At 40.3% G+C, this 19,410-nt stretch overlaps 2 protein-coding genes and 1 pseudogene across 5 annotated transcripts; all 3 read left to right on the forward strand.

Moving 5' to 3' along the window:
• Positions 1 to 661: 661 nt before the first annotated feature.
• Positions 662 to 19,254, forward strand: LOC131783950 (tyrosinase). 4 transcript variants are annotated; one of them, XM_066169612.1, is made up of 3 exons: positions 662 to 883; positions 15,844 to 17,275; positions 18,150 to 19,254. In XM_066169612.1, exons 2-3 carry the CDS (start codon positions 15,859 to 15,861, stop codon positions 18,311 to 18,313), a joined length of 1,581 nt encoding a protein of 526 aa, XP_066025709.1. In that variant the 5' UTR covers positions 662 to 883; positions 15,844 to 15,858; the 3' UTR covers positions 18,314 to 19,254. The 4 variants fall into 4 exon arrangements, with proteins under 4 accessions (XP_066025709.1, XP_066025708.1, XP_058956711.2 ...); XM_066169611.1 differs by lacking the exon at positions 662 to 883 and adding an exon at positions 8,424 to 8,667; XM_059100728.2 differs by lacking the exon at positions 662 to 883 and adding an exon at positions 13,955 to 14,015.
• Positions 1,377 to 7,274, forward strand: LOC136282251 (tyrosinase-like; annotated as a pseudogene).
• Positions 7,683 to 13,260, forward strand: LOC131783948 (tyrosinase-like). The gene is made up of 3 exons (XM_066169613.1): positions 7,683 to 7,815; positions 10,097 to 11,534; positions 12,300 to 13,260. Exons 2-3 carry the CDS (start codon positions 10,118 to 10,120, stop codon positions 12,437 to 12,439), a joined length of 1,557 nt encoding a protein of 518 aa, XP_066025710.1. The 5' UTR covers positions 7,683 to 7,815; positions 10,097 to 10,117; the 3' UTR covers positions 12,440 to 13,260.
• Positions 19,255 to 19,410: the final 156 nt, after the last annotated feature.

Here is a 19,410-nt window from a genome sequence, read left to right on the forward strand (position 1 = left end):
GACTTAAGTCTGAAAAGATTAGAAGGAATAACTGAGTATACCCAATATAAGAGAGAATAGTTAATTTTTTTAGGAGTGTAGCTGTGCGGAGCTTAGTAAAGAAGTATTAAGAACATTACAGAAGCGTGTGATTCTTATGTGGATTAAAGTAACCTTAAAATCTAACCACCCAAAAAATTCTTCAAAAGAACGTTTATAAGCAGCACACGTCGATATTTGAAGTCTATTTGTTGGTTAAATGCGACCAAGATATTATTTACTAACCTTCGTGCCTTACACACGACGGGGATGGGTTGGGGCGGGTAGGCAGCATTTACACCAGTGCGTATGTAGGATCAGGATCGGGGTGGGAAATCCTGTCGATCCCACTTTCCCATTATATTATTTTTACCCTTTCTCGTTTATTTTGTATCTAATCTATCTCCTACCCCCCCCCCCCCCCCCATCCTGCCAACCACTCCACACCTTGGGTTAACTAAAGTCACGCGATACATTCCAACGTTCTTTGGGCATTAGCGCGTTATTCGGTTTAAGAAGCGCTCAGGAAAGGATACTAAAAGTTTCAGTCCTAGGAAACTGAAGCATTACGAGTACACAGTTAACAAGCCAGTCGATCAGGTACACTTTGATCATGTTTCTCTAATGATTGCCGTGTTAACGCAAAGATTTTACATCCGCGAGGGAAGATCGCGCCGCGGATTATGTATGTTTCTAAGTTTCCTTCTTCTCGGTAGATATGAGAAGTTCGGAGAGATTTTCAATGAACTATACAATTCACCATGTTACAGTTTTGTAAAACCTTCAAGCAACAAACACCTGAATGACACAGACTGATTTTATATTCATACAGCAGTGCTGACAAGATTAGCGCATACCCGGAAAGGTATATTATTTATGTTCGATGAATGAGTGGAAACCGTGTACAGACTTTATACCTTCGCATCTGCTGTATCATGTCGATTAATTCTGAAATAAATTTAGTGATCTCTATCTAAAGCTCGCTAGGATGTTATTTCGTGCCTTGACTTGAAATTTGTAGATTGAAATAATGTAGTTCGTTAAGTATGTTTGCTGAATTCTTGGAAGCGATTCAGAGGTCTAGACAAAACACATTGTGTACAAATCGCCGACGCATGCAAAGCTGACGGCACTATAGCAGGCTGCTTAGAGAAGAAAAATTCGGCAGCATCTACCGAAGGTATATTTTACAAGGACAGTCTTAAGTCTTGTAAAGACGCTTGGAGTTCTAAGAAATCTTGAGTACAAAGGTACGCTGTACTCTCATTCTAAGGAAACCTTTTCTAAGAATCCATCAAAATAGATGAGATATAGTTTCATAGTAATTTAGTTTTACTGTTCAGTCGACTTGTCAATAGCTCCGCGACGTACAGGAACAACCTTTTAGAGGAGAAACTTTCAAAATCTTAAGAACAACGATGCTTGCAGTTTTAAAGAAGACGAAGGTATGCTTTAATCAAACTCGTTCTCAAGGAAGACACGTAGTCTTACCTCGAAGCTCCAATCTTAATCAAGAGGCGCTCATGCCCCATGATCACAACATGATCACAACATGATCGCTACAAAGGATTTATATACTGCTCTTGTGGTAACAATGTCCAAGGTACATTTTAAACGATAACTATTCGAAAAACAGAATGCGGATTGTACTCGATGTACATGTCTCAAACATCCGATGATCAAACTATGTTCAGTTCGTCAAAGTCCTCACCAGAAATACGCATGCTTTTGTTGTAGGCCGATCGCGGATTGACTTCGGGAGTTGCTTCTAAAGAGGAAATTCAGGCTCTGACTAAAATCGAAGGAGGCTTTCGTGACAAAGTAGCGAAACGGTCTCTTGCAATAAAGTTTAATTTTGGGCTGAAAATTATATTTACAATTAAGACTTGCCGTATATGCTTATGGAATGCTTTCTGGGAAAATTGACCCATTCTATGAAATTACTCCAGTTGCATCGCCGTCAATTATGTGGCTTTGTAAGTTGAGGACCTGATATGATGAACTCTTCTATTGATTCAAGTCGCAGATATTTTGCGATAGAATTTTATTTCCAATAACGTTGCGAAGAAAATCAGTTTCTCAAGCGAGCAGCAATGGATTTCGAAGTCTTAACCTTTTGGTGAATATTTTCGGTGATGGATTCTTGCCAGAAAATTGTTATTTGAAACTAGGTCAGAGAGACGACAAAAAAACACGATATAGTGTTTTAAGCATACAATGGTAACCCGCATGACATTAAGAAAGTTCATATCATCTTAACCTCGTTTGTCAGGTAGTCTGGATCTGCTGCATGATTAATTCCCGAAATGTGAATAATAATTGCCGAGTGTGAACTGGAAGATAAGTTTGCGGGAATCTGAATCTCGATCACTTGAAAGGAATTAAACCAGAGATTTTGGATCTGATCTTTGGAGTTGTTGCCTTTAAAATCACAAACAGGAAAATTAAGCTGGTTATGACTGCTAATTTCTTGAGATAAAGCGAAATTACAGAGCTCATTGTTATGAGGATTTTCATGCGAGGAGTAACCTTACAGCATAAATAATAAAAGAACCAGAATAATCGAGAGTACAGCTGAAATTTTTCGAGATGTATAATCCAACCGTTTGTGACATGAAAAGAGTAAAAAAAGAAACATTTATTCAAGATTCGATGGCATCCTGCCCTTTTCAAATTCTAAAAACTAGCGATCCAGAGTTTTAAATCATTTTTAGGGTCTGGTAGGGTCCGTGTGTCATTTGTCCATTCAATTTTTGTTTAAAATCAAAAATTGAAAATTGATGTCAATTTTTGATTTTTTAAAATTTTGTCATCAGAAAAAATACGAAAGTGCCAAATCGAAAATACTTGACTTTTTTTCCTTTTGGTAGAATATTGAAACATAACGCATATTTTTACTTTAATCCTGTCAACAATGAGGAGAAAAATCAAACTGAGCGGCAATTTTGCTTCTCCGACAATGTGTCAGTCTGTGGGGTGGCTTAGTTTTTTTCTGTTTTCGGAAGTCTAAAATTTGAAAATTGAAAATTTCAATCAATTTTCAATTTTTGTTTTTCGGACGAAACATTCCAAATTGTTGACAGAACTACCCAGGAGGGAGGGGGAGGGGTCCATTCGCACGTTAATTTTTCCCCCAGCACCCTCTCCCCAGGCAGGTCCGCTTCCCTTCATGCGCTGGGAGAATTTATTTGCCCCTGCCCCTGCCCCTTCCCCTCCCACGCTACACTTCTCTGGAAAAGAGGAGGAAGCGGGAAATTCGTATTTACCGCGTGGTCACTTTTCCGAACGTGAACGACTCCAGCGCTGAGTACATAAAGGATCTTGTAATAACTCAACGAAAAACACGCTCCGAGGTGAGCTTATTGCTAAAAGAAAGATTTCCCGACAAGAAAGGCGTTAGTTCGAGGTCAGTTAGGAGGTTTTGTTTACAATTTTCAATTTTCAAATTTTAGACTTCCGCCGAAAACAGAAAAACTAAGCCACCCCACAGACTGCAACATTATCGGAGAAGCAAAATTGCCGCTCAGTTTGATTTTTCTCCTCATTGTTGACAGGATTCAAGTAAAAATATGCATTATGTTTCAATATTCTACCAAAAGGAAAAAATGTCAAATATTTTCGATTTGGCACTTTCAAATTTTTTTTCTTATAACAAAATTGAAAAAAATCCAAAATTTGACATCAATTTTCAATTTTTGATTTTAAACAAAAATTGAATGGACGAATGACACACGGAGCTTGTAGCCCTAAAATTTGTAAACACAGTCATTGCAAGATGGATCAATCAACTTCGGCCTTTAGTGAGATAAAATACGAAAGAAAATGTGTAAAATAATCAACCATTTTTCCGGCTCAGTGAGGTTTATAGAAAACAAATTTTCATGTTTGAGTTTCATCTTTTCTTCAAAAACAAACACATAAAAAACCCAGTTTCTCTCTATTTGAAAGTTTTCATGATTTCTATTATCATCATCATCATCATCATTATTATAATTCTTATCATTATTATCATTACTATTATTAGAACTATTAAAATTAGACAGATATATCTATGATTCACATAATTGTTGAACGTTTACACTCGGAGGACAGATAACAATAAGACCTAAATTTTATCTTTCAGGGAGCTGGAGGCGATCATAAAATGGATTACCCAATCATCGCATACCTTGTCTTGGTTGTTGTCACCTTACCCAGGGTTGAAGGCCAGTTTCCCAGAGTCTGTACTGACCGGGGAAGTCTGAGAGACAAGAAATGTTGTCCTACTCCTAGAGGCTTCACCACACAATGTGGTTACGATGGAGGCAGAGGACAGTGCCAGGCATTGACCATTCGTGATTGGACATCTAAGTACAGCCATTACCGACCGTTCCAGATGGAGGACGAGAGACACAACTGGCCGCGTGCTCTTTACTACAAAGTCTGTAAATGCAACGCAAACTTTGCAGGTTACGATTGCAGCAAATGCGCGTTTGGTTACTATGGCAGTACCTGCACGCAGAAGAAAAATTTGATACGAAGAAATTTTCTAAGCCTGAAAGGCTCGGAGAAAGATCAATACATGACATACGTCAAAAAATCCAAGAAAGATCAAAGTGACTTCGTGGTTACGTCTACTTCTTACGAAAAGATCTACAGAACCGTTATGCACGGTGAGGACCCAAAGGGCTTCTTTTCTAATGTCACTAACTATGACCTGTTCACGTGGATGCATTCCTATGCTGCACGTGACACCATTTTACCGCATAATAAGACTGAATCTGATATTGACTTTGCACACGATGGTCAGGGATTTCTCTCATGGCATCGGTTGTACTTGTTGGCATGGGAGAGAACCTTGCAGGAAATTAATAAGGATGAAGAATTTGCCCTTCCTTTCTGGGACTGGACTGAGAATACCACCGGATGCGACCCCGCAATTTGCTCTGAAAAGCTCCTTGGCGTAACGGACCAAACTACCGGCATTGTGAGGGGCAAATACTTGAATGATTGGTACGTCCTTTGCACCCGCGAACAAACCGATAGTTTAACAAAGCCGTGCGACCCTACCAACAAAAGAAATGGCTTGAAACGGAACACAGATGATGAGAAGGAGAAGAAAAAGAAGGAACAAGGATATGATATGACATTTCCAACAAAAACAGAAGTTAACTTTGCGCTCCGTTTTGAAACCTTTGACCGCCCACCCTACAACAAAAGTTCCAGCTGCAATTTTAAAAACATCCTAGAGGGTTATGCCAGCACCGAAACTGGTCGTCACAATTCAGACGTCCACGTCTTGCACAACCGGATCCATATAGTTGTTGGAGGAGAAATGGGGGACGTACCTTCAGCATCAAACGACCCGATCTTTCCTCTTCATCACGCGTTTGTGGATCGTATCTATGAAAAGTGGTTGCGGAAGTTTAATAAGAGTGCAAATGTGCTCTCCACTTACGATGCACCAATTGGTCACAACAGAGATGACGTCATTGTTTCCGGTTTACACTCACCAACAGATGTTCAAGAAGTCTTTCGAGTTCGGTTATGATTACCATGACGTAGATGAAGAAGGTGAGAATGAACATTTTGCTTTCCATTGTAGTTTTGGTTGACTCTCATGAGACTAGTTAATTATCAGAGCCAGAACTCCTCTGCCTGCCCAATGTTTTTCAGGCAATGTCCGTGTTTTGAATTGGTCAAATAGAGGCGCTCGTAAAATTTCGGCTAAAAGGCGCTTATTAAGTTAGCGCACTGATAGGACAAAAAAAATTAAAAGAACAGGTAAAACACATGAAGGAATTCTACAAGTGCATGAAGACGGAAAAGAAACTCGAGAACTGAAGCTCAAAAAGTTATAGATTTAGTGGCAATAGATATAGGTTTTCCTTGCATCCCCACTTTTTAAGAAAGTGAGGAGGGGGGGGTGACAGTTACTTCAATTTATGGCCTAAGGGGTTGGCGCTCATTCGTGGAAATACGGTACTTATAATCCTTTAAAATTGCATTAATTCGTGAGTGTTTTCCATTTCCCCCAATGTTGGTATTTTAAATGTCAAAATAAATTGAAAGTTTCAGTGGTCTTAAACAAGCATTTCATTTTTTCCTCTGGGAAAAGTTATGGCAAATTTATTTTCTTGCCTTCCAGACCGATGGTAGGAACACTTGGAGAGAAAACTCTGAGGAGTGTCTTTACCCATTCACTTAATTCCAACTCTTCCGCTTCCCAATATTCCTCGTCTCTCCTCTCATACCCTGTGCAGTTTTTCCACTATAACTGTTGCTATCCAAAATTCACAAGAAAGTATATTTGAATAGGCAGGTCTCCTGATGACGAGAAAGATGGTGAATCAAAGACTTTGCAAGATTGTCCAACTATATCTGCAGCGCCTGGAAAGCTAATGTGTTGGTGGCTGATGTCAGTCATGTTACTATGGCAGCTACTGTTGGCTGATTGAAGACAGGGAGGGGAGATAATTAGCCTGCCTTAGGCTTTTAGTAAGTGGAGATGCGTGAAATAGTGGGTGTGGGAAAAGCGGGAAGCAGGCAACACAGCGGTCAAACGTCGGGTTCGCGCGAGGGGACTAATTCTGGCAGGCCGCGCGCCATTTTCCTGCGCAAAATTTCATAGGAAAACATGAAAAACAGCTCCTGTCTTGAAAAATAAGCCAAAGAGAATTGAAACGTACATCTTTATCTGTAGAAGGAATAAAAGTAGGGAAAACGAAAACTCGACAATTTTCGAACACGAAGCTTATTACGGGTATCTTGTACGGGTATCTTGTTGATTCACTTTTCCGTTTTAATCTTTTACTAAAACATAGACGGTTGCAAAACACTTCGACTCACTTGCATGTGAGACTGGACGTTGGACCGCTGTGTTGAAGCAAGCGGGCCGCGGCGGTTGCAGTTACTAGGGAGACGTCTGCAGATTACACCCGCTTGCCTACAAGTTAACGCGCGCGCCACTTTTCGCGTATTCGCTTTTTCGCTCGTCTTCGCTGATGAGAGGCTGAAACAGGCTAAGAGAGAAGAAGTGAGGAGGAAGGAAGAGAAGAGTAGAAGTGGTAGAGTCGTAGAATAGAGCACAGCACGATAATATAGAGTAGTATGAAGTACAGTGGACTTAAGTGTGGAAAGATTAGAAGGAATAACTGAGTACACCTAATATAAGAGAGACGAGTTAAATTTTTAGGAGTGCAGCTGTGCGGAGCTTAGTAAAGAAGTATTAAGAACATTACAGAAGCGTGTGATTTTTATGTGGAATAAAGTAACCTTAAAATATAACAACACAAAAAAGCATCGAAGCCTTCAAGAAGACGAAGGTCTTATTTTTTTCTATATGAAAAAGCACGTTTATAAGCAGCACATCTCGATATTTTGAGTCTATTTGTTGGTTAAATGCGACCACGAGTGAACTTTGTCCATTATTTACTAACCTTCATGCCTTATGCACGACGGGGGAGGGGTGGGAAGGCGGCATTTACGCCAGTGGGTATTTTAAGATCAGGATCAGGGTGGAAATCTTGGCGATCACACTTTGCCCTTAAATCAACTTTGCCCTTTCTCTTCCCTATGTGCATCGGCCACGCAAGCTAATTCTTCACAAGTCGTTTATTTGTATCTTATCTACCCCCCTACCCCCTACCCCCCCGCCAACCACACATTGGGTAAACTTAAGTCACGCGATAAATTCCAGCATTCCGTGGGCATTAGCGCGTTACTTGTTTTAAGAAGCGTTCAGGAAAGGATACTAAAAGTTTCAGTCCTTAGAAACTGAAGCATTAAGAGTGCATAGTTGACAAGCTAGTTGATCAGGTACGCTTTGATCATGTTTCTTTAATGATTGCCGTGTTACTTCCATGTTTGAAGCGAGCAAAGATTTTACATTGACGAGGGAAGTTCCGCGCCGCAGATTATGTATGTTGCTAAGTTCCCTTCTTCTCGGTAGAAAGGAGAAGTTCGGAGAGATTTCCAATGAACTATACAATTCACCATGTTACAGTTTTGTAAAACTTGCAAGCAACAAACACCTGACTGACACAGACTGATTTTATATTCATACAGCTGTGCTGACAAGATTAGCGCATACCCGGAAAGGTATATTATTTATGTTCGATGAATGAGTGAAAACCGTGTACAGACTTTATACCTTCGCATCTGCTGTATCATGTCGATTAATTCTGAAATAAATTTAGTGATATCTATCTAATGCTCGCTAGGATGTTATTTCATGCCTTGACTTGAAATTTGTAGAATGAAATAATGTAGTTCGTTTATTATGTTTGCTGAATTCTTGGAAGCGATTCAGAGGTCTAGACAAAACACATTGTGTACAAATCACCGATGCATGCAAAGCTGACGGCAGGCTTCTTAGAGAAGAAAAATTCGGCAGCGTCTACCGAAGGTATATTTTACAAGGAGAGTCTTAAGTCTAGTAACGACGCTTAGAGTTCTAAGAAATCTTGAGTACAAAGGTACGCTGTACTCTCATTCTGAGGAAACCTTTTCTAAGAATCCATCAAAATAGATGAGATATAGTTTCATTGTAATTTAGTTTTACTGTTCAGTCGACTTGTCAATAGCACCACGACGTACAGGAACACACTTTAAGAGGAGAAATTTCAAATCTTAGGAACAAAGAAGCTTGCAGTTTTAAAGAAGACGAAGGTATGCTTTAATCAAACTCGTTCTCAAGGAAGACACGTAGTCTTACCTCGAAGCTCCAATCTTAATCAAGAGGCGCTCATGCCCCATGATCACAACATGATCGCTACAAAGGATTTATATACTGCTCTTGTGGTAACAATGTCCAAGGTACATTTTAGACGATAACTATTCGAGAAACAGAATGCGGACTGTACTCGATGCACATGTCTCAAACACCCGATGATCAAACTATGTTCAGTTCGTCAAAGTCCTTACCAGAAATACGCATGCTTTTGTTGTGGGCCGATCGCGGATTGACTTCGAGAGTTGCTTCTAAAGAGGGAATTCAGGCTCTGACTAATATCGAAGGAGGTTTTTGTGAAAAAGTAGCGAAACGGATCTCTTGCAATAAAGTTTGATTTTGGGCCGAAAATTATATTTACAAGTAAGACTTGCTTACGGAATGCTTTCTGGGAAAGTTGATCTATTCTATGAAATTAATCCAGTTGTATCGCCGTCAATTATGTGGTTTTGTGATATGATGAAGTCTTCCATTGACTCAAGTCGCAGATATTTTGCGCCAGAAAAGCCGCTTATTTCCAATAAGGTTGTGAAGAAAATCAGTTTCTCAAGCGAGCAGCAATGGATTTGGAAGTTTAAACCTTTTGGTCAATATTTTCGGTGATGGATTCGTTGCCAAAAAATTGTTATTGAAAACTAGGTGAGAGAGACAACAAAGAGCATACAGTGATAACCCTTATGACATTAAGAAAATTCAGACTTCCGCCGAAAACAGAAAAACTAAGCCACCCCACAGACTGCAACATTATCGGAGAAGCAAAATTGCCGCTCAGTTTGATTTTTCTCATCATTGTTGACAGGATTAAAGTAAAAATATGCGTTATGTTTCAATATTCTACCAAAAGGAAAAAATGTCAAATATTTTCGATTTGGCACTTTCATATTTTTTCTTATAACAAAATTAAAAAAAAAAATCAAAAATTTGACATCAATTTTCAATTTTTGATTTTAAACAAAAATTGAATGGACGAATGACACACGGAGCTTGTAGCCCTTAAATTTGTAAACACAGTCATTGCAAGATGGATCAATCAACTTCGGCCTTAAGTGAGATAAAATACGAAAGAAAATGTGTGAAATAATCAACCATTTACCGGCTCAGTGAGGTTTATAGAAAACAAATTTTCATGTTTGAGTTTCATCTTTTCTTCAAAAACAAACACATAAAAAACCCAGTTTCTCTCTATTTGAAAGTTTTCATGATTTCTATTATCATCATCATCATCATCATTATTATAATTCTTATCATTATTATCATTACTATTATTAGAACTATTAAAATTAGACAGATATATCTATGATTCACATAATCGTTGAACGTTTACACTCGGAGGACAGATAACAATAAGACCTAAATTTTATCTTTCAGGGAGCTGGAGGCGATCATAAAATGGATTACCCCATCATCGCATACCTTGTCTTGGTTGTTGTCACCTTACCCAGGGTTGAAGGCCAGTTTCCCAGAGTCTGTACTGACCGGGACAGTCTGAGAGACAAGACATGTTGTCCTACTCCTAAAGGCTTCACCACACAATGTGGTTACGATAGAGGCAGAGGGCAGTGCCAGGCATTGACCATTCGTGATTGGACATCTAAGTACAGCCATTACCGACCGTTCCAGATGGAGGACGAGAGACACAACTGGCCGCGTGCTCTTTACTACAAAGTCTGCAAATGCAACGCAAACTTTGCAGGATACGATTGCAACAAATGCGCGTTTGGTTACTATGGCAGTACCTGCACGCAGAAGAAAAATTTGATACGAAGAAATTTTCTCAGCCTGACAGCCCGGGAGAAAGAACGATACATGGGATACGTCAAAAAATCCAAGAAATATCGAAGTGACTTCGTGGTTACGTCTACTTCTTACGAAAAGATCTACAGAACCGTTATGCACGGTAGGGACCCATCGCAGTTCTTTTTTAATGTCACTAGCTATGACCTGTTCACGTGGATGCATTACTATGCTGCACGTGACACCATTTTATCGCATAATAAGACTGAATCTGATATTGACTTTGCACACGATGGTCAGGGATTTCTCTCATGGCATCGGTTGTACTTGTTGGCATGGGAGAGAACCTTGCAGGAAGTTGGAAACGATGAAGAATTTGCCCTTCCTTTCTGGGACTGGACTGAGAATCCCACTCGATGCGACCCCGCAATTTGCTCTGAAGAGCTCCTTGGAGTAACGGACCAAACTACTGGCATTGTGAGGGGCAAATACTTGAATGATTGGTACGTCCTTTGCACCCGCGAACAAACCGATAATTTAACAAAGTCGTGCGACCCTACCGACAAAAGAAATGGCTTGAAACGGAACACAGATGATGAGAAGGAGAAGAAAGAGAAGGAACAAGGATATGATATGACATTTCCAAAAAAAACAGAAGTCAACTTTGCGCTCCGTTTTGAAACCTTTGACCGCCCACCCTACAACAAAAGTTCCAGCTGCAATTTTAAAAACATCCTAGAGGGTTATGCCAGCACCGAAACTGGTCGTCACCATTCAGACGTCCACGTCTTGCACAACCGGATCCATATAGTTGTTGGAGGAGAAATGGGGGACGTACCTTCAGCATCAAACGACCCGATCTTTCCTCTTCATCACGCGTTTGTGGATCGTGTCTATGAAAAATGGTTGCGGAAGTTTAATAAGAGTGCGAATGTGCTATCCACTTACGATGCACCAATTGGTCACAACAGAGATGACGTCATTGTGCCGTTGTTTCCGGTTTACACTCACCAACAGATGTTCAAGAAGTCTTTCGAGTTCGGTTATGATTACCATGACGTAGATGAAGAAGGTGAGAATGAACATTTTGCTTTCCATTGTAGTTTTGGTTGACTCTCATGAGACTAGTTAATTATCAGAGCCAGAACTCCTCTGCCTGCCCAATGTTTTTCAGGCAATGTCCGTGTTTTGAATTGGTCAAATAGAGGCGCTCGTAAAATTTCGGCTAAAAGACGCTTATTAAGTTAGCGCACTGATAGGACAAAAAAAATCAAAAGAACAGGTAAAACACATGAAGGAATTCTACAAGTGCATGAAGACGGAAATATCTGGAACGGAAAAGAAACTCGAGAACTGAAGCTAAAAAAGTTATAGATTTAGTGGCAATAGATATAGGTTTTCCTTGCATCCCCACTTTTTAAGAAAGTGAGGAAGGGGAGGTGACAGTTACTTCAATTTATGGCCTAAGGGGTTGGCGCTTATTCGTGGAAATACGGTACTTATAACAATCCTTTAAAATTGCATTAATTCGTGAGTGTTTTCCATTTCCCCCAATGTTGGTATTTTAAATGTCAAAATAAATTGAAAGTTTTAGTGATCTTAAACAAGCATTTCATTTTTTCCCCTGGGAAAAGTTATGGCAAATTTATTTTCTTGCCTTCCAGACCGATGGTAGGAACACGTCTTGGAGAGAGAACTCTGAGGAGTGTACTTACCCATTCACTTAATTCCAACTCTTCCGCTTCCCACCATTCCTCGTCTCTCCTCTCATACCCTGTGTAGTTTGTCCACTATAACTGTTGCTATCCAAAATTCACAAGAAAGTATCTTTGAATAGGCAGGTCTCCTGATGACGAGAAAGATGGTGAATCAAAGTCTTTGCAAGATTGTCCAACTATATCTGCAGCGCCTGGAAAGCTAATGTGTTGGTGGCTGATGTCAGTCATGTTACTATGGCAGCTACTGTTGGCTGATTGAAGACAGGGAGTGGAGATAATTAGCCTGCCTTAGGCTTTTAGTAAGCGGAGATGCGTGAAATAGTGGGTGTGGGAAAAGCGGGAAGCAGGCAACACAGCGGTCAAACGTCGGGTGCGCGCGAGGGGATTAATTCTGGCAGGCCGCGCGCCATTTTCCTGCGCAAAATTTCATAGGAAAACATGAAAAACAGTTCCTGTCTTGAAAAATAAGCGAAAGAAAATTGAAACGTACATCTTTATCTGTAGAAGGAATAAAAGTAGGGAAAACGAAAACTCGACAATTTTCGAACACGAAACTTATTCAAGTACTGGTATCTTGTTGATTACGGTTGCAAAACACCTCGACTCACTTGCATGTGAGAATGTGTATATCTCATTTCTGATAGCACTTCACGTAGTAATTACAACCTGTGAACATGCGCAGACGTTGGCCCGCTGTGTTGAAGCAAGCGGGCCGCGGCGGTTGCGTTTACTAGGGAGACGTCTACAGATTACGCCTGCTTGCCTACAAGTTAACGCGCGCGCCACTTTTCGCGTATTCACTTTTTCGCTCGTCTTCGCTGATGAGAGGCTGGAACAGGCTAAGAGAGAGGGAGTGAGGAGGAAGGAAGAGCAGAGTAGAAATGGTAGAGTCGTAGAATAGAGCACAGTACAATAATGTACAGTAGTATGAAGTATATGAGTACACCCAATATAAGAGAGAAGAGTTAATTTTTTAGGAGTGTAGCTGGGCTGAGCTTAGTAAAGAAGTATAAAGAACATTACAGAAGCGTGTGATTTTTATGTGGAATAAAGTAACCTTAAAATATAACAACACAAAAAAGCATCGAAGCCTTCAAGAAGACGAAGGTCTTCTTTTTTTCTATATGAAAAAGTGCGTTTATAAGCGGCACATCTCGATATTTTGAGTCTATCTGTTGGTTAAATGCGACCACGAGTGAACTTTGTCCATTATTTACTAACCTTCATGCCTTATGCACGACGGGGGAGGGGTGGGAAGGCAGCATTTACGCTAGTGCGTATTTTAAGATCAGGATCAGGGTGGAAATCTTGGCGATCACACTTTGCCCTTACATCAACTTTGCCCTTTCTCTTCCCTTTGTGCATCGGCCACGCAAGCTAATTCTTCACAAGTCGTTTATTTTGTATCTAATCTACCCCCCTACCCCCCCTACCCCCCCGCCAACCACACATTGGGTAAACTTAAGTCACGCGATATATTCCAGCATTCTGTGGGCATTAGCGCGTTATTTGTTTTAAAAGCGTTCAGGAAAGGATACTAAAAGTTTCAGTCCTAAGAAACTGAAGCATTAAGAGTGCATAGTTGACATATAGAATATAGAATATTTCATAAATTTAGTGATCTCTATCTTATGCTCGCTAGGATGTTATTTCATGCCTTGACTTGAAATTTGTAGAATGAAATAATGTAGTTCGTTGATTATGTTTGCTGAATTCTTGGAAGCGATTCAAAGGTCCAGACAAAACACATTGTGTACAAATCGCCGACGCATGCAAAGCTGACGGCACTATAGCAGGCTTCTTAGAGAAGAAAAATTCGGCAGCGTCTACCGAAGGTATATTTTACAAAGACAGTCTTAAGTCTAGTAAAGACGCTTAGAGTTCTAAGAAATCTTGAGTACAAAGGTACGCTGTACTCTCATTCTGAGGAAACCTTTTCTAAGAATCCATCAAAATAGATGAGATATAGTTTCATTGTAATTTAGTTTTACTGTTCAGTCCACTTGTCAATAGCACCACGACGTACAGGAACAAACTTTAAGAGGAGAAATTTCAAATCTTAGGAACAAAGAAGCTTGCAATTTTAAAGAAGACGAAGGTATGCTTTAATCAAACTCGTTCTCAAGGAAGACACGTAGTCTTACCTCGAAGCTCCAATCTTAATCAAGAGGCGCTCACAACATGATCGCTAAAAAGGATTTATATACTACTCTTGTGGTAACAATGTCCAAGGTACATTTTAGACGATAACTATTCGAGAAACAGAATGCGGACTGTACTCGATGTACATGTCTCAAACACCCGATGATCAAACTATGTTCAGTTCGTCAAAGTCCTTACCAGACATGCGCATGTTTTTGTTGTAGGCCGATCGCGGATTGACTTTGAGAGTTGCTTCTAAAGAGGGAATTCAGGCTGACTAAAATCGAAGGAGGTTTTTGTGAAAAAGTAGCGAAACGGTCTCTTGCAATAAAGTTTGATTTTGGGCCGAAAATTATATTTACAAGTAAGACTTGCTTACAGAATGCTTTCTGGGAAAGTTGACCTATTCTATGAAATTACATGATCCAGTTGCATCGCCGTCAATTATGTGGTTTTGTGATATGATGAAGTCTTCCATTGACTCAAGTCGCAGATATTTTGCGCCAGAAAAGCCGCTTATTTCCAATAAGGTTGTGAAGAAAATCAGTTTCTCAAGCGAGCAGCAATGGATTTCGAAGTTTAAACTTTTTGGTCAATATTTTCGGTGATGGATTCTTTGCCAAACTAGGTGAGAGAGACAACAAAGAGCATACAGTGATAACCCGTATGACATTAAGAAAATTCATATCATCTTAAGCTCATTTGTTGGGTAGTTTGCATATGCTGCATGACTAATTCCTAGAATTTGAATAATAATTGCCTAGTGTGAACTGGAAGATAAGTTTCCGAGAATCTGGATCTCGATCACTTGAAAGGAATTAAACAAGAGATTTTGGATCTGAACAGTTGTTGCTTTTAAAATCACAAACAAGAAAATTAAGCTGGTTATGATTGCTAAGTTCTTGAGATAAAGCGAAATTACGGCTCTTTGTTAAGAGGATTTTTATGCGAGGAGTAACCTTACAGCATAATTAATAAAAGAACCAGAATAATCGAGAGTACAGGTCAAATTTTTCGAGATGCATAATCCAACCGTTTGTGATATGAAAAGAATGAAAAAGAAACATTTATTCAAGATTGGATGGCATCCGGCCCTTTTTAGATTCTAAAATCTATCAATCCAGAGTTTTAAATCATTTTTAGGATCTTGTAAATTTGTAAACACAGTCGTTGCAAGATGGATCAATTAACTTCGGACTTTAGTGAGATAAAATACGAAAGAAAATGTGTAAAATAATCAACCTTTTTTCCTGGCTCGGTGAGGTTTATAGAAAACAGTTTTCATATTTGAGTTTCACCTCTTCTTCAAAAACAAACACATAAAAAACCCAGTTTCTCTCTACTTGAAAGTTTTCATGATTCTATTATCATCATCATCATTATTATTATAATTCTTATCATTATTATCATTACTATTATTAGAACTATTAAAATTAGACAGAGATATCTATGTTTCACATAATTGTTGAACGTCTAGGCTCGGAGGACAGATAACAATAAGACCTAAATTTTGTCTCTCAGGGAGTCGATCATAAAATGGGTTACCCCAGCATCGCATACCTTGTCTTTGTGGTCGTCATTTTACCCTGGGTTGAAGGCCAGTTTCCCAGAGTCTGTACTGACCGGGACAGCCTGAGAGACAAGAAATGTTGTCCTATCCCCAAAGGCTTCACCACACTATGTGGCTGCGATGGAGACAGAGGAAAGTGCCAGGAATTGACCATTCGTGATTGGACATTCAAGTACAGCCATTACCGACCGTTCCAGATGAAGGACGAGAGACACAACTGGCCGCGTGCTCTTTATAATAGAGTCTGCATATGCAATGCAAACTATGCAGGTTACGATTGCAGCAAATGCGCGTTTGGTTACTATGGCAAGAACTGCACGCAGAAGAAAAATTTAATACGAAGAAATTTTCTGAACCTGACAGCCGAGGAGAAAGATCGATACATGAGATACATTAACATGTCCAAGCACTATGTAAGTGACTTCGTGGTTACGTCTACTTCTTACGAGGAGATAAACAAAACCGTTATGGAGGGTGGCGACCCAAAGTCCTACTTTTATGATGTCACTAACTATGATCTGTTCACGTGGATGCATTACTATGCGGCAAGTGACACCATTTTACCTCATGATGTCACTGAATCTGATATCGACTTCGCACACGATGGTCAGGGATTTCCCTCATGGCATCGGTTGTACTTGTTGGCATGGGAGAGAACCTTGCAGGAAATTGGAGGAGATGAAGAATTTGCCCTTCCTTTCTGGGACTGGACTGGGAATCCCACTCAATGCGACCCTACAATTTGCTCTGAAGAGCTCCTTGGTGTAACAAACCAAACTACTGGCATCGTGAGGGGCAAATACTTGGATAACTGGTACGTTCTTTGCACCAGTAACCAAACCAATGCCCTAAAAAAGCCGTGTGAGCCTAACATAACAAGAGCTGGATTGAAACGGGACACAGATGATGAGAAGGAGAAGAAAGTGAAGGAACAAGGATATACTATGACATTTCCAACAAAAACAGAAGTTAACTTTGCGCTCCGTTTTGAAACCTTCGACTTCCCACCCTACAATAAAGAGTCTAGCTGCAATTTTAAAAACATCCTAGAGGGTTATGTTAGCACCAAAACTGGTTTTCGCCTTCCTAACGTCCACGGCTTGCACAACCGGGTCCACATAGTTGTTGGAGGAGAAATGGGGGACGTACCTTCAGCATCAAACGACCCGATCTTTCTTCTTCATCACGCGTTTGTGGATCGTATCTATGAAAAGTGGTTGCGGAAGTTTAAGAAGGATGCGAATGTGCTATCTACTTACGATGCACCCATTGGTCACAACAGAGATGACGTTATTGTGCCGTTGTTTCCGGTTTACACTCACCAACAGATGTTCAAGAAGTCTTTCGAGTTCGGTTATGATTACCAAGACGTCGATGAAAAAGGTGAGAATGAATATTTTGCTTTCCATTGTATGTTGGTGTCCGTTTTGAATTGGTTAAATAGATTCGTAAAACCAGCCGGCAAAATTGTTGTTTCACCGCGGGGGATTGGGTGCGCAACAGGACACTTTGCATGAGCGTAGCTGGCAGGGGTCTAAAGGTGCAGGTACGCTCCCCCACCCCCTCCCCCTTTATTTAGGAGAAGTGAATACCATATTTCCTTGAACAAACGCCCGAGCGCTCATAAAATTGTGGCTGAAAGGGGGGGGGGGGGGGGGTTAGGGGCGCTTATTGGTAGGAGGGCGCCTTACCGAGTAGGCGTTAGTTGAGTTAGCGCACTGATAGGACGGAAAAGTCAAAACCACAGGTAAAATACATAAGGGAATTCTACAAGCGCATGAAGACTGAAATATCTGGAACGGAAAAGAAACTCGGGAACTGAAGCTCAAAAGGTTTTGGATAAAGTGGCAATAGAAAAACGTTTTCGCTCGGTTACTTCAATTTATGCTAAGGGATAGGCGCTTATTCAAGGAAATACGGAACTTATAAACATTTAAAATGCCATTAATTCGTGGGTGTTTTTCACTTCCCCTAATGTTGGTATTTTAAATATCACAATAAATTGAAAGTTTCATTGATCTTGAACAAGCAATTCGTTTTTTTCTCTGGGAAAAGTTATGGCAAATTTTGTTTTTGCCTCCTAGTCCAATGGTAGGAACACGTCTTGGAGAGAGAACTCTGAGGAGTGTCTTTACCCATTCACTTAATTCCCACTCTTCCGCTTCCCACCATTCCTCGTCTCTCCTCTCATACCCTGTGTAGTTTGTCCACTTTAACTCTTGCTATCGAAAATTCACAAGAGAGTATCTTTGAATAGGCAGGTCTCCTGATGACGAGAAAGAAGATGAATCAAAGTCTTTGGGAGATTGTCCACAGCCTGACTGTTACCCTAACCTTCCTAAATCTGCAGCGCCTGGAAAGCTAATGTGTTGGTGGCTGATGTCAGTCATGTTAGTATGGCAGCTATTGTTGGCTGATTGAAGACAGAAAGTGGAGAGAATTAGCCTGCTTTAGGCTCTTTAGGAAGTGGAGATGCGTGAAATAGAGGTGGGGGGGGGGGGGGGGGAACCAGGAAGCAAGCAACACAGCGGTCAAACGTCGGGTGTGCGCGAGGGGATCAATTCTGGCAGGCCCGTCACCATTTTCCTGCGGAAAATTTCATAGAAAAACATGAAAAACATGAAAAACAGCCCCTGTCTCGAAAAATAAGCGAAAGAAAATTGAAACGTGCATCGTTATATGTAGAAGGAATAAAAGAAGGGAAAGAGAAGACTCGACAATTTTCGAACACGAAGCTTATTCAAGTACGGGTATCCTTTTGATTGACCTTTCCGTTTCAATTCTTAACAAAAACAAAGACGATTGCAAAACACCTCGACTCACTTGTATGTTAGGCTGTGTGTAACTCGTTTATGACAGCATTTCACTTAGTAATTACAACCTGCACACATGTACAAACGTTGAACCGCTGTGTTGAAGCAAGCGAGCCGCGGCGGTTGCGGTTACAAGGGAGACGGCTGCAGATTACGTCCGCTTGTCTGCAAGTAGTTAATGTGCGCGCCTTTTTTCGCGTGTCTTCGCTGATTGAGAGGATGGAACAGGCTAAGAGAGAAGAAGTGAGGAGGAAGAAAGAGCAGAGTAGAAGTGGTAGAGTCGTAGAATAGAGCACAGTACGATAATGTACAGTAGTATGAAGTATATGAGTAAACACAATATAAGAGAGAAGAGTTAATTTTTTAGGAGTGTAGCTGGGCTGAGCTTAGTAAAGAACTATAAAGAACATTACAGATTCTTGTGTGGAATAAAGTAACCTTAAAAAGTAACCTTAAAATATAACAACACAAAAAAGCATCAAAGCCTTCAAGAAGACGAAGGTCTTCTTTCTTATATATGAAAAAGCACGTTTATAAACAGCACATCTCGATATTTGAAGTCTATTTGTTGGTTAAATGCGACCACGAGTGAACTTTGTTTATTATTTACTAAACTGCGTGCCTCACGCACGACGCGGGTGGGGTGGGAAGGCGGCATTTACGTCAGCACGTATTTTAAGATATCAAGATCTGGGTGGGAAATCC

The sequence above is a fragment of the Pocillopora verrucosa genome, chromosome 7 (assembly GCF_036669915.1).
Source record: "Pocillopora verrucosa isolate sample1 chromosome 7, ASM3666991v2, whole genome shotgun sequence".
Lineage (NCBI taxonomy): Eukaryota > Metazoa > Cnidaria > Anthozoa > Scleractinia > Pocilloporidae > Pocillopora > Pocillopora verrucosa.

Excerpts from the sequence above, each read along its gene's own strand:
- LOC131783950 (XM_066169612.1), top strand. The coding sequence starts at position 15,859 with ATGGGTTACCCCAGCATCGCATACCTTGTCTTTGTGGTCGTCATTTTA. Across the intron at positions 17,276-18,149 it reads CCAAGACGTCGATGAAAAAG|GCAGGTCTCCTGATGACGAG; the intron begins GTGAGAATGAAT and ends ATCTTTGAATAG.
- LOC131783948 (XM_066169613.1), top strand. The coding sequence starts at position 10,118 with ATGGATTACCCCATCATCGCATACCTTGTCTTGGTTGTTGTCACCTTA. Across the intron at positions 11,535-12,299 it reads CCATGACGTAGATGAAGAAG|GCAGGTCTCCTGATGACGAG; the intron begins GTGAGAATGAAC and ends ATCTTTGAATAG.